General features: G+C 36.4%; 1 protein-coding gene and 1 long non-coding RNA gene across 3 annotated transcripts; one reads left to right on the top strand and one right to left on the bottom strand.

The window, feature by feature from the left end:
* Positions 1–2,349: 2,349 nt before the first annotated feature.
* LOC135084321 (zinc finger protein OZF-like) lies at positions 2,350–10,289 on the bottom strand. Its single transcript, XM_063979124.1, has 8 exons — positions 10,061–10,289; positions 9,217–9,910; positions 8,701–8,849; positions 7,793–7,917; positions 6,843–6,960; positions 5,636–5,757; positions 4,483–4,620; positions 2,350–3,907 (listed from the first exon to the last, which is right to left on the bottom strand). The coding sequence occupies exons 1-8, from the start codon at positions 10,187–10,189 to the stop codon at positions 3,838–3,840; spliced, it is 1,545 nt and encodes a 514-aa protein (XP_063835194.1). The 5' UTR covers positions 10,190–10,289; the 3' UTR covers positions 2,350–3,837.
* Positions 10,290–11,151: 862 nt separating this feature from the next.
* On the top strand, positions 11,152–13,413 carry LOC135084292 (uncharacterized). Of its 2 annotated transcripts, XR_010259808.1 has the most exons (4): positions 11,152–11,378; positions 11,664–11,838; positions 12,616–12,805; positions 12,892–13,413. It is a non-coding gene; the product is annotated as an uncharacterized LOC135084292 (long non-coding RNA). The 2 variants fall into 2 exon arrangements; XR_010259807.1 differs by lacking the exon at positions 11,152–11,378 and having other exon boundaries at positions 11,590–11,838.
* The last annotated feature ends 4 nt before the right edge of the window (positions 13,414–13,417 follow it).

The following is a 13,417-nucleotide window of genomic DNA, read 5'->3' as shown; positions in this document are numbered from 1 at the left end:
GATCTCGTTCAAAACAATTTTCGTTGGTAGTTTTATAGTAATGTACATCATGTTTTTTTAGATTTTTCATTTTCTTATTTTAGAAGTTAGAGGGGGGGACCATCTTTTTTCCACTTTGGAAGCGTCTGTCACGCAAACTATTCGGTTTAGAAAAAAAAATTTTAGAAACCTCGATCAAATAGTTCCAAAATACTGGACTGTCCTGTCGATGACATTGACAGTGGGGCGCCACCGTCAATACCGGATCGCTGGTTCAGATTTTTGCCATGTTGGAAACCATATATACTCAACATCAAATAAATCGCACCTTCCGCGACGCGAACTTTAAAGATTTTCTTCTGACACAATCATGGTACCCCAACAATATTGGTATTATTTGAAAGCCCAATAAATATCCCTAAAGAAAAATACATTCAATTTCATAATAAATGATTAACATCCCAACTAATATTATAAATGCGAAAGTAACTCTGTCTGTCTGTCTGTCTGTTACGCTTTCCCGCTTAAACCTCGCAACCGATTTTGATGAAATTTGGCATAGAGATAGTTTGAGTCCCGGGAAAGAACATAGGATAGTTTTTATCCCGGTTTTTGAAACAGGGACGCGCGCGATAAAGTTTTTCTGTGACAGACAAAATTCCACGCGGGCGAAGCCGCGGGCGGAAAGCTAGTATACCATAAATGTGACTTGAAAAAAGACCTCACTTTGGGCTCACCTCTGGGATCAATTAGACCAATTTTTATGGTAATAAAACCAAATAATGATCTCACGTGTCCTCTTTAACCGATGGATAGCGATTAATCCCAACTTAACAGTTTTATAGCCATAAAAGTTGGCTCAAGCGTAACTACCTATTTTTTGAAGAAGTGACTCTGGATCCTTCTAAAGACACATTTTTGGGGTAAAAACCTTTCCTATAATGAAATCAAGTTTAGAACTAGGCTTTTAAGTAGTGCCAATATTGGTGGGAAGTGGGGATGCATACGTTTAAAAGTGCTTGTCGCGGGAGGTGCGATTTATTTGACGACGAGTGTAGTTGAACGATGGTAGCGCCCCCCTGTCATTGAGTTTGGCGGGACAGTTCAGCGTGGGTCATCTATATGAAGACCTATCCATAGATACCCCACACGAATGTGTTTGATGAAAAAAAAATTTTGAGTTTCAGTTTTAAGTATCTATGGGGAGCCCCCAATATTTATTATTATTATTTTATTTTTGCATCAAAATCTTAATGCGGTTCACAGAATACATCTACCTACCAAGTTTCAACAGTATAGCTCTTATAGTTTCGGAAAAAAATGGCTGTGACATACGGACGGACAGACAGACATGACGAATCTGGGTTCCGTTTTTTGCCATTTGGCTACGGAACCCTAAAAACATTGTTTATTGGAATTAACTATTTATGTCTCTTTCAATATGTGAAATGTTCTTATGGGTAATGGAAACTATGTTGTCGATAAATCTAATTATAGCCTGACCAGGAACATAAAAACCCTGGCATAGAGGCGCGTCAATTGCATTTGATAGTGCAACACTGAGTACAGTCGTACCTGTGTTAAATTAATAGGCTAACTTTATGTATCAGGATTCAGGATTACGGGCTAATTTGATATTTTCATAAATTAACGAAAAAATATTATTATAGGTAACCTGGTTTAAATAAATTAAATGAAACCATCAATCGAGTTAGTACGATTTATTTTATTATTCATCAATAATCAAATTCAGAACTTGAATATTCAACTGCAATGTCTGCTCATGAACGCTTCAAACTCGGTACTTCTTTCCCAATTCCATAAAATTCAACACTTAGAAAGTGACAAAAAACTTTAAAATAGGTATTTGAAACAAACCACAGCTAATTTTCATAGTGGACTGTACTATACGATAAACATGTCAGTCAATTTGACAACCTTTGTCGGAAACATTATTCAATGAAAATATTGTCCGAACCCTTAGTATTTCTCTTCGATAAATACTTTAACACATTGTGAACCACTTTTCTTTCACGACTATAAAAAGATTTTAGCAATTTAATTCACAAAATCAATTGCGCACATTTATAATAAAGTTTGTTTACACTTTGACAGCAATAGACTGACATGCAAGGTGACATGTCAATGAAGTTTTCAGTTACTGTTGCCATTAAAAGAAATTAGTACCATTAGTTTTCCGCAACATGGCGAGGGTTTTTATGTTCCTGGTCAGGCTATAATCATTATTACATTTTTATGAATTTGGGCGTATTAGCTAAGTTCATAAAATGAATTAAGTAGGTAGGTTAAGAAAGAGGTAGGTAGACGCAATAATTAAATGTAAAAAGAAATAAAAATATTTGCTTCTTAATGTATAATTTTATTCAATTAATGACCTAACCTAACTTAAACTAGGTATAGCAGTTTTCACAAAAGTATTTCGGTAGATACATAAAATGATGTAAAAAGCTGCTATAGTTCCAAAATACTGAACTGTCCTATGCATGACATTGACAGTGGGGCGCCACCGTCAATACCAGATCGCTGGTTCCGATTTGTGCCATGTTGGAAACCATATAGTTGAACGATGGTAGCGCCCCCCTGTCATTGAGTTTGGTGGGACAGTTCAGCGTGGGTCATCTATACTACACGGACGGATTCTCATCAACAAAATACTGTGACATTAGGATACACCAGCTTGCCTGTACGTACAGGCCGGCACGCACACATTCACACCCTGATACACCACTTCGAGTGCAAACTTCACACAGTTGACACATTTAAGCAGCGAAAAAACAACACGAATACGACATGTCTTGTGTGATGAAATTGTGTAATAACCGTTCTGTTCGAACAAACAAAAATTAAGGAATCACATTTCACAGGCAAAATAATAATCCAATCACTTATTTCCCGACATTAAAATATTGAAATTAATTGAAATCAAACGTCATTCACTCGAAAAAATAATACGTCAAAGACCAGTGTTCTCAGTTATTTACGTGGGAAAATTACCCGAAATATGGGAAATTGATAATAATTTTAGGACTTTTTAGTAATTTATTACGCATACTATGGAAATAAAATAATTTATCATAATAATTGTGTTTTAATGGGATATATTTTCATAGGCAAATATGATCCTTCCCAAAAATGTGGAACTGCAAAATTCAAATTTTCTTACATTGATTGCAAGTCAGTGTCAGGTTGTATGTTCAAAAAAATCTATCAGAGATAATAATAATATATTGATGATGCATAAGATTATGATTTTAGTGTACACAAGATTCGTAATTTGTAACTGCGTGAATCATTTTTGACCAACATTATGTACATACCCTGACACACTGACTTGCAAACAATGTAAGAAAATTTGAACATTGAAAATTTCGCGCCTACCTCAACGCATTCACCTTTCATCAAAATCCTTTCCTCAAAATCCTTTCATCCTTTTAAAATGGCACGGAATAATTCTGTCTACATTTCCAAGAAACATCTGCCGATCTATGTTTTTCTTAAAATAAATGGGTAAAATGTTTTGGCTAACATGGCATCCCTAAATTCACTCACACAATAGACAAACGCCAAAATTTTGCGTCACAGTTTTGTTGTAGCGCGAGTTCCGTCCGCCTTTTTTTATAGGTCCATGTTTGTGCCGTGTCCTAGGGTTCAAAAGAGATAGATAGTAGACACCACACAAGATAGCAAATAAAAAAAGAAAGCAATATACAAAAGATACGGTACAATTTAGGCGGTCTTATTGCTATAGAGCGATCTCAAGACATCCTGGATAGAGAAAAAAACATTTTTATTTTCTTATTCGCGTCTTGTCAGCCGCATTATCTCCAAAGGCTGTAGTTATTCCGCGGGGAGAGCTGTGTCGCTACTGGTGCCACTGCTAGACGTGTCGGGCTCCAAGTGATGATATCTGTAAAATAGTAAAAAAACTATAAGGCTGAGTTTCACCAGCTTACTTTAATCGTAACTATAGCAATAACCGATGCTTTTTGTATGGAGTTGTGCAATTTTTTTACTTTTGTTAAAGTAAGATGGTGTAACTCTGCCTAAGTTGGATGCGAGCGGCGCAGGACCGGTCTTTGTGGAAATCCTTAGGGAAGGCCTATTTCCAGCTATGGATGTCCAGTGGCTGAAATAATGATGATGATGCTGGTACCTGGCACAATTGCAATTGTTCATAAGATAGGCACCCTTAATTGATATTTATTGTCCGTGGTGCATAATCTTTTCTTAAAGGTTTTAAACCTTTGTTTGTCACCTGTCATTCGCTTTGCAATGGAGGGAAGTCGAACCTTAATTTCGAACTCCTCCTATGTTCTTCTGATTAATTTCGTTGCGGGTCCAATGACAGTTTAACTTTCCCCCGGGACAAACTTGACCTTCATTGGTTGGGTTTTTGTGGCGGTCAAGCTGTAGATCCTGGCTACACAGGACTACAGGAGTTGCAGTGGTGGGAACGAGAGGTGGGAATAGTCCCGTTGGTACCTGGCACAATGCCGTCTCAGGGCGCTCCGCTGGCTGAATTGGCGGCCGCAGCTCCCGCACTCATGGGCTTTGTCGCTGGAATGCGAATTCTGATGCACCTGAAGGTTGAATTTCTTCGCGAAAGACTTGTTGCACGTGCTGGAATTGGACATTTGATAGGATTAATGAAAATGGCACGACTTTGCTAAAATAACACGTAGATAGTACTCAAAACGAAAATAGTTTAAATAAAATATAATATTCGGCAAATTTTTGTTTCAATAAGTGAAGTGTTAGCCTCAGAGGTAAGCTGGCACAAATTGGCACCCTTTCCCACGGCAATCCAATTTACGGAATCCAGTAATGCAGATCCCGCAAAACTGGACCAACTGGACTGTTGTGTGAACACACAAGCACAAAATAGTGTGTTTGAAATTCTGATTCCAAATTCAAACGGATCGGTTTTTAGCGCGACCCTGAAAACGGGATGTTCGAGTGAATGAACACGTATACTACGAAATAAACGGGATTTTTAGTACTTGTTTTTATGCACTCAACATCAAATAAATCGCACCTTCCGCGACGCGAACTTTAAAGATTTTCTTTTGACACAATCATGGTGCCCCAACAATATTGGTGTTATTTGAAAGCCTAATAAATATACTTAAAGAAAAACACATTTAATTTTTTTATAAACAATTAACAGGTACCATAAATGTGACTTGAAAAAAGGCCTCACTTGGGGCTCACCTATGGGACCAAGTAGACCAATTTTTGTGGTTATAAAACCAAATAATGACCTTACGTGTCCTTTTTAACAGATGGATAGCAATAAATCCCAATTTAACAGTTTTATAGCCATAAAAGTTGGCTCAAGCGTAACTACCTGTTTTTTTAGGAAGTGACTCTGGATCCTTCTAAAGACACATTTTTGGGACAAAAACCTTTCCTTTAATGAAATGAAGTTTAGAACTAGGCTTTCAAGTGGTACCAATATTGGTGGGAAGTGGAGATGCATACGTTTGATAAGTGCTTGTCGCGGGAGGTGCGATTTATTTGATGCCGAGTGTAGTTTCAGCCCCAAATTGAAATCACATATTTTACACAACTATAAAATAAATAATTATTAATTCTATGGCAGTTGTTTTAGCAAACACCCTGTATATCAACGCACCCGCAAGTGTACGGTTTGACGCCGTAATGCCCGCGTTTGTGGAGCCGCAGTTGGTCGCCGTTGGCCAGGACCTTGCCGCACAGGTCGCACAGGAATTTCTTTTCAGCCGTCAACCCATGCCCCTGGGAAATACAACGATATTAAAAACAAAGTCTACCGAGCGACCGTAGTTTAAAACTGAAAAGTGAAAAGAAAGAAACGTTTATTGCGATGGACATCAAACAAAGACACAAAAAGGTATATACGAAACTATTCCCACCTCTCGTTCCCACCGCTACAACTCCTGTGTAGCCAGGATCTACAGTTGTATCTACAGTGTAGTTGACCGCCAATAAAAACCCAACCAGTGACGGTCAAGATTGTCCCGGGGGAAAGTTAAACTGCCATTGGACCCGCAACGGAAGGAGAATTAATTAAAAAGGTATACAGGGTGTTTGGTAAATGGGTATATGAGCCGACACTAGCCCATGTTAACATGGGCATATAAATGGTATGGTGAAGTCAGAAAATTGATATCTTAAATTTTATTATTTTAATTTTCATACAAACCGGATTTTATAAATTTTATTTTGTATGAAAATTTAAAAAATTTAAATGATGATATCAATTTTCTGACTTCACCATACCATTTATATGACCATGTTAACATGGGCTAGTGTCGGCTCATATACCTATTTACCTAACACCCTGTATAGAAAAAAACAGAGGTAGCACATAAAACACAGCAAAGAAAGAGAAAGTGAACTGAGCAGTGCCACCCTGTTGTAACAGCGATGCCCATCGCAATGGGACCCCACTGGCCCAAGGTGAGGTGAGAAAAGTTCTCGAGTGGTGACCACGGGCCGGAAGACGTATTGTAGATGGACCGATAATCTGGTGAAGGTCGTGGGAAGTAATATTGATGCCGGCAGCACAGGACCGCTCGTTGTAGAAATCCTTGGGATAAACCTTTCTCCAGCAGTGGACATTATTTGGTTGAAATGAACAAACTTTCTCGTCATCAAGTTACCTTTATATTTATTAAAATTTAGCGTAGAGTCGCTTCTCAAACTAACGCGACCGCAACAGCGTATTACACTTGAAATTTCGATTGGTTCATCCAGTGTCTAAGTAGCTCAGATGGAAGAGCATTCGCCCAGCAAGTGAAAGGTCATGGGTTCGATTCCCGCCGTAGGCAGTTCGATTTTTTCAAGTTATTTAAAGTTACCTTCATATGTTCCGTCAGAGATTTCCGCGAATCGCACGGTAAGAAGCAGTGGACGCACACGTAACGTTTCACGCTTGACGACTGCGGATGCATTGCGGTACAGTGGACGGAGAGGGTCCTTAAAATGTAAGCAGAGTAAATACAAATGAGTAGGTCATCTTCATAGAAACGCCCGAGCGCGGTTTGTATGTGAGCGCGCCAATACGTATGCGGCGCGCACGCACACACTGACAAAATTTAGCGTGGATTAGCGGTGAGTTGCCCCGAATTTTATCAGTGTGTGCGTGCGCGCCGCATACGTATTGGCGCGCGCTCACATACAAACCGCGCTCGGTGCGTTTCTATGAAGATGACCTACTCATTTGTATTTACTCTGATGTAAGTGTTTTTTATTATCATTATACATAGGACGCTCGACGAAACTAGAGGCATAGGTAGAGGCGAACACGTACGCACACTATACAGGGTGGAATTTTGTAATGCCACCTGGAGGGAAAGTACTCTTAATACTGTAGATAGAGAATTTTACTCAAAGAAAACATTCCTTTATTTTTAAATAGAAAGAAAACTGCATTCAATGATTTTCTAATTAATTCCAAGTTGATAAGTGTGTTTTGTCATTTAGAATAAGTCCTGATAATAATAAATAATAATAAATAAATATCTTTGGACATTTTACACTGCGCTTCTAGGCCCAAACTAAGCAAAGCTTGTACTATGGGTACTAAACAATGGATATAACCATACTTAAATACTTTTTTGTTTGTAAATACATACTTATTATACATAGAAAACACCCAGTCCAATACAAACAAATATGTTCATGCACACAAATGTTTGTACTGTGCGGGAATCGAACCCGCTACCTCCGGAATAGTAGTCCGTTTCGAACCACTACACCAAACGGCCGACAAATAGAAATGTATGTATAAGAGAAAAGTAAAGCTTACCGCTGCATATGAAAGGCAAGACCGCATAAATGACAGACATACGGCTTGTGACCAAGGTGCACGTTTTGGTGCTGCAGATACCAAGTCTTCACTTGGAAGCGTTTACCACATTTTTCGCATTTGTACTGGAAAAATACGTTTTACAATGTGAAATCCACTTGGTCACTTGTTAATTTTAATATTTAATCTAAATATAATAACTCAAAAGTGACTGACTGACTGACATAGTGATCTATCAACGCACAGCCCAAACCACTGGACGAATCGGGTTGAAAGGCATGCAGGTAGATGTTATGACGTAGGCATCAGCTAAGAAAGGATTTTACGAAACTTCACCCCAAAGGGGGTAAAACGGGATCCACGCGTATAAGGCGGACTTGGTTTAAAAGGCATTATTTTGCAAAAACCTGTCATTGATTCTTTTTTTACCTTTTCAACATTATGTATAAAAAGTACAATATTAATAAGTGAAAAATATTAACAAATAACAATTTTTAATTAATATTTACATAATACCCAAACACTTTCGAATAAAAATTTGAATAATAACAGTATGTCATAGCTGACTAGGCGAAGTTTTAATGATGACAATTTTTGAAATCAATATTCAATGGGCCTTATTAATAAAGCTTACACCCTAGTTAAACTCTGGCTTAAGTTGTCATTTTAATCCAGAGTTCATTCTAGGTGCAACTTTTACGTGACATTGGCGAAACCATGGTTCTCAAAACCAAGTCGTTGCCAAAATAAAAGAAGTGGGTGTAACTTTTCAAACAGGAAATAAGTTTCAGTCCAGTAGTTTCAGAGCTTATTCAAAACATAAGATTTAAAACTTTCGCGTTCCATTTCAAAACAAATAAACAATCAAATCTGTCCTTAATATTAGTGTAGATAATTAGATAAGTTACCTTAAAGTCCCCTACATGCCTTCTCTCATGTTCCTTCAAGGCTCCAGGGTAGGCGGTGCTGAAGCCACAATTCTTTCGGCAGAAGAGTGCCGTGCCGTTATGAGCGCGGCCATGTCTGACAATCTCTGATGCTGTTTTGTACGTTCTGCCTGTAAGTATTGATTGGAAAATTATTTATTCTTACATAAGACTAAAATTACTATGAGTATGTCCAGACAGTATTTTTTGTACACACATAGATGGATACTTAGAATTTTTACTGGTAATAATACCTACAGAATTGCTTTATGGCTCGCCATACATAGACAGCTTGAAGCAGCTTAGTAGCAACAACTGCAAGCTGCGAGTATATAGGAATACTGTAATTTGCTATCCAGTTAGTAGCAGCTTGAAGTGGAGCATCTTTTATAAGTGGGAGAGATTTCAACTAACGTCTCTTCCTAATAATGTATCTAAACTATGTACCAAACATATTTATTTTTGCAATACAACTATGTAAATCATAACATTACTCACCACACAGCTTACAAAGGAAAGACCTAGCTTTAGAATGGCTAGAAACATGCCTTCTTATCTTCGCTTGAGTGTCATATTCTTTGCTACAAACATTGCATTTGTAAACTGTACTATCTGATTTTGTTTCAATTTCGAATGTAACTGTTGGTGAATTTTCTTTTGGCTTATTCAAGTGTACTGTGTTATAATGGCCTAATAAGTTACACTGGGATTGAAACTTCTCAAAACAGGTAAGACATTGGAGTTGGGGTACAGTATTATTTGTATTGTTGATGGAATTGTGAGTATCGACTTGTTCTTCAGGATATTCTGGATCCTTTTCTTCTTTTATATCAACTATGATATCAGTTTCAAAAGAATTACTGAAGGGTTCATTCGTATGTGCTTCTTTTTGGTCATTTTCAGAACTTATGTGATCATTAACTATTAATTCTTTTACATCAACTTCAGGAAAGTAACCGTCGTCTTCTATACTGTTGACGGTTTCACTTTTTATTATTATCTTTTCATTATCTTCAGTTTTCACTTGTTGATAAGTCAAATAGAACTTGTTTAACTCATCTTGGCCTTCTGTTAGTTTTTTATAAAGCATTTGTTCATTTTCGAGAACAGATTTTCTGAACTCACTTATAAGTGTTATTTTACTGTTGCAATTATCACACACTTGCTGTGGCAGAGAAATATCAATATTTATCTGAAACACATGTTACCTACTTTATATCATGAAACGTTTTATCAACACAAGGGTGTAGGTATAACAAAATTGTAGCCCATAGTATGGGCGATTTGTATAGTTCTTACGCTGAAGATATTAAGTATGTTTTATTTAATAAAGTTAACTTACCTGCAACGAAAAGCATGATGATATTGATTGTAAAATCTCATCTGATAGCGGGACCATTCTTTGTACACTTACGCATAGGCAGAAACGACAAATATCTACTGTATTCAATAATTCGATTATTTCCATCATAGTAGTGTTTAGTACCGAATTCCGAAGTAAATAAGTCCAGTTTTAATTAAATAATTACATTAAAACCTCGGTTTCATTTAATTTAAATGCACATTCAGAAAAAAAAACAACGATAACGATTTTTGACAGAAACTTCTGATATTGCCAGACCAAAAATTATAAACGTCTTGACTAAAGTGAGCCATTGTTAATATTAATATTATAGCCTGACCAGGAACATAAAAGCCCTCGCCATGTTGCGGAAAATTAATGGTACTAATTTCTTTTAATGGCAACAGTAACTGAAAACTTCATTGACATGTCACCTTGCATGTCAGTCTATTGCTGTCAAAGTGTAAACAAACTTTATTTTAAATGTGCGCAATTGATTTTGTGAATTAAATTGCTAAAATCTTTTTATAGTCGTGAAAGAAAAGTGGTTCACAATGTGTTAAAGAATTTGTCGAAGAGAAATACTAAGGGTTCGGACAATATTTTCATTGAATAATGTTTCCGACAAAGGTTGTCAAATTGACTGACATGTTTATCGTATAGTACAGTCAACTATGAAAATTAGCTGTGGTTTGTTTCAACTACCTATTTTAAAGTTTTTTGTCACTTTGTAAGTATTGAATTTTATGGAATTGGGAAAGAAGTACCGAGTTTGAAGATTTCATGAGCAGACATTGTAGTTGAATATTCAAGTTCAGAATTTAATTATTGATGAATAATAATAAAATCCTACTTGCTCGATTGATGGTTTCATTTAATTTATTTAAACCAGTTTACCTATAATATAATATTTTTTTGTTAATTTATGAAAATATAAAATTAGCCTATAATCCTGAATCCTGATACATAAAGTTAACCTATTAATTTAATACAGGTACGACTGTACCCAGTGTTGCACTATCAAATGCAATTGACGCGCCTCTATGCCAGGGTTTTTATGTTCCTGGTCAGGCTATATTCAAAAATTGACTTCTCGGCGGGAAAGTGAAGCGTCGAATGTTTTATTTTATTTTCTAAAATTCGTGTTTTGCGACTATTAAATCGTAAGTGTGGATTTAATGATCCATTATTGACCATAATATGACTGTGTTCGTGAACGTGCATGAGTGTACACTGTGCAACATCAGTTTTTAAGTTCCCTCAAGAAGTTCCGCCTCCGGTTTTAGTAAAGTGACACTTTATTGCTGAAACTCAAAGGGTACGGGGGATTATGATCTCATCCATCATTAACATTAATTAATTCATCATTTGAATCCTATTTTTACTCGAATTAATTAAACTTGACACTGGCATGTAAATCAAGTCGACCTCGACGAGTATTGCCAACATCAAAAAAGAAGAAGAATTAAAAATAAAAACATTTTATGTACTTTGTAATTAAAAATACCCAAGCTCACAGTTATAAGACGGTTTAGTTAGATCATTGAGTTTTAATTACCTACTATTACTAGAGAGACGTCTCAAATCAATCAATTATTTGTAGGTATGTAATTAGAGCGCACGCACTCCAACTCAATTAGTCTTTGCCCAGCGCTTGCTGCAACGTGACCATGTTTCAGTGAAGTTTTGCTGTCTGAAAATATGCCTGGATGTGTAATGCGATACTGTTCAAACAACACCAGAAACACAAGTAAAAGTCAAGGAGTGACTTTTCACAAGTAAAGTTCAACATTATTATAAAAACACGCAAATAATTATATTTTATTGCAACGGGACCCGCGGCGGTAGCCATATTTACGTGAAAATCAAAGAATAAAACATTTCTTTCTACTCGCTGACTAGACACAACCTACCTTTTTTTGTCGGCCGTTTGGTGTAATGATTCGGAACGGACTACTATGCCGAGAGGTCCCGGGTTCGATTCCCAGTCGGGCAGTAATTGAAATGATGAATTTCAATTTTAATTTATGTGATGAATTTGAATTGAGTCAGGCAGTTGATCAGTATGGGCATGTACGGAAGTGCGCACATTACACCGATTTGATTTGGCCCATTTTTCATACAATTTAAAATCGGGCACAACTATCGGCCAACTAAAAATCGGTGGTCTGCGCCTAGTCTAATATGTAGGTATGTAAGTATTTACAATAATGTATGTTTATTTATATCCGTTGTGTAGTACGCATAGTACAAGCTTTGCTTAGTTTGGGGCTAGAAGCGTAGTGTAAAATGTCCAAGGATATTTATTTATTTATATGTATTGACGTATAATTAAAAAAAAATGTGATAAAATTAAATATAATTATAGTATTATTTTTTTATTATAGCGTTTTCACATTTAGGCGATTTAGCAGCGCGACAGACGCGCTGCCGACAATATCATACTATGTGACAGCGGATGCATGCCTTCACTCACATTATAAAAACGCCGCTGCCGCGCTGCAGTCGCGCTACTAACGCCCTAATGTGAAAGCGCTCTAAATTTGGATTTAAAGGTTTCCAGGGCCGTGTCATGAAACAAGAGAATTATGGATCAAATTTGTTCAGAAGAATCGCAGCGAAGAAACGTGGTTACCTACAGATCATTCACGAATATGTTCCGTGCATTTCCGAGAAAACGACAAATACAATACCATAAAGTCGGGAAGAGTATACTTAAAGAAATCTGCAGTGCCATGCGATAACGTAATTATATTATGTATTATTGTTACCTATAAAAGGTTTTATAAGTTGTTTTTTTTAATCTTTTAAAATATTTCTTTATTTTTCAGCCATCAACATATTGTGCTGAACAGGAAGTAACAGAATCGTTATCTGAATCAGTAAGCAGTTCAGATTCAATTTTTGATAGTCCAAGAACAATTATAGTTAAAAATAAATTACGCAAGCAATCTGCAGCTTTAAAGAAACTCACTATAAAATTTAAGAAAGTACGAAACCAAAATATTTATTTAAAGAAAAAAATTGAGTCTTATAAAACAATTGTAAAAAAATTGAAAGAGAAATACGGCCTCAATTTAAATGCCGAATTTAACGGATAAAACAGAAATAAATCTTATAGAAAAATAATAAACATAAAAGACGTTATTATTTCTTAAACACTGCACCTTTACGGAATTCGCATTGACATAAGAGAATGCTATAGCAAAGCTTTTCTACATCCTAAGAGACAATTTGCAGATGGTATTCAACGGTTAATGCAGAACCCGTTTTCATAACAGAAGCATTAATTTGCAGCCTTGAAGAAGAAATCCCAATCCAACGCAAATTCAAATAAACCTATAATCTGCTCATTAG

Source organism: Ostrinia nubilalis, chromosome 25 (assembly GCF_963855985.1).
Source record: "Ostrinia nubilalis chromosome 25, ilOstNubi1.1, whole genome shotgun sequence".
In the NCBI taxonomy this organism is placed as follows: Eukaryota; Metazoa; Arthropoda; class Insecta; order Lepidoptera; family Crambidae; genus Ostrinia; species Ostrinia nubilalis.
This window is presented reverse-complemented; position numbering and strand designations above follow the sequence as displayed.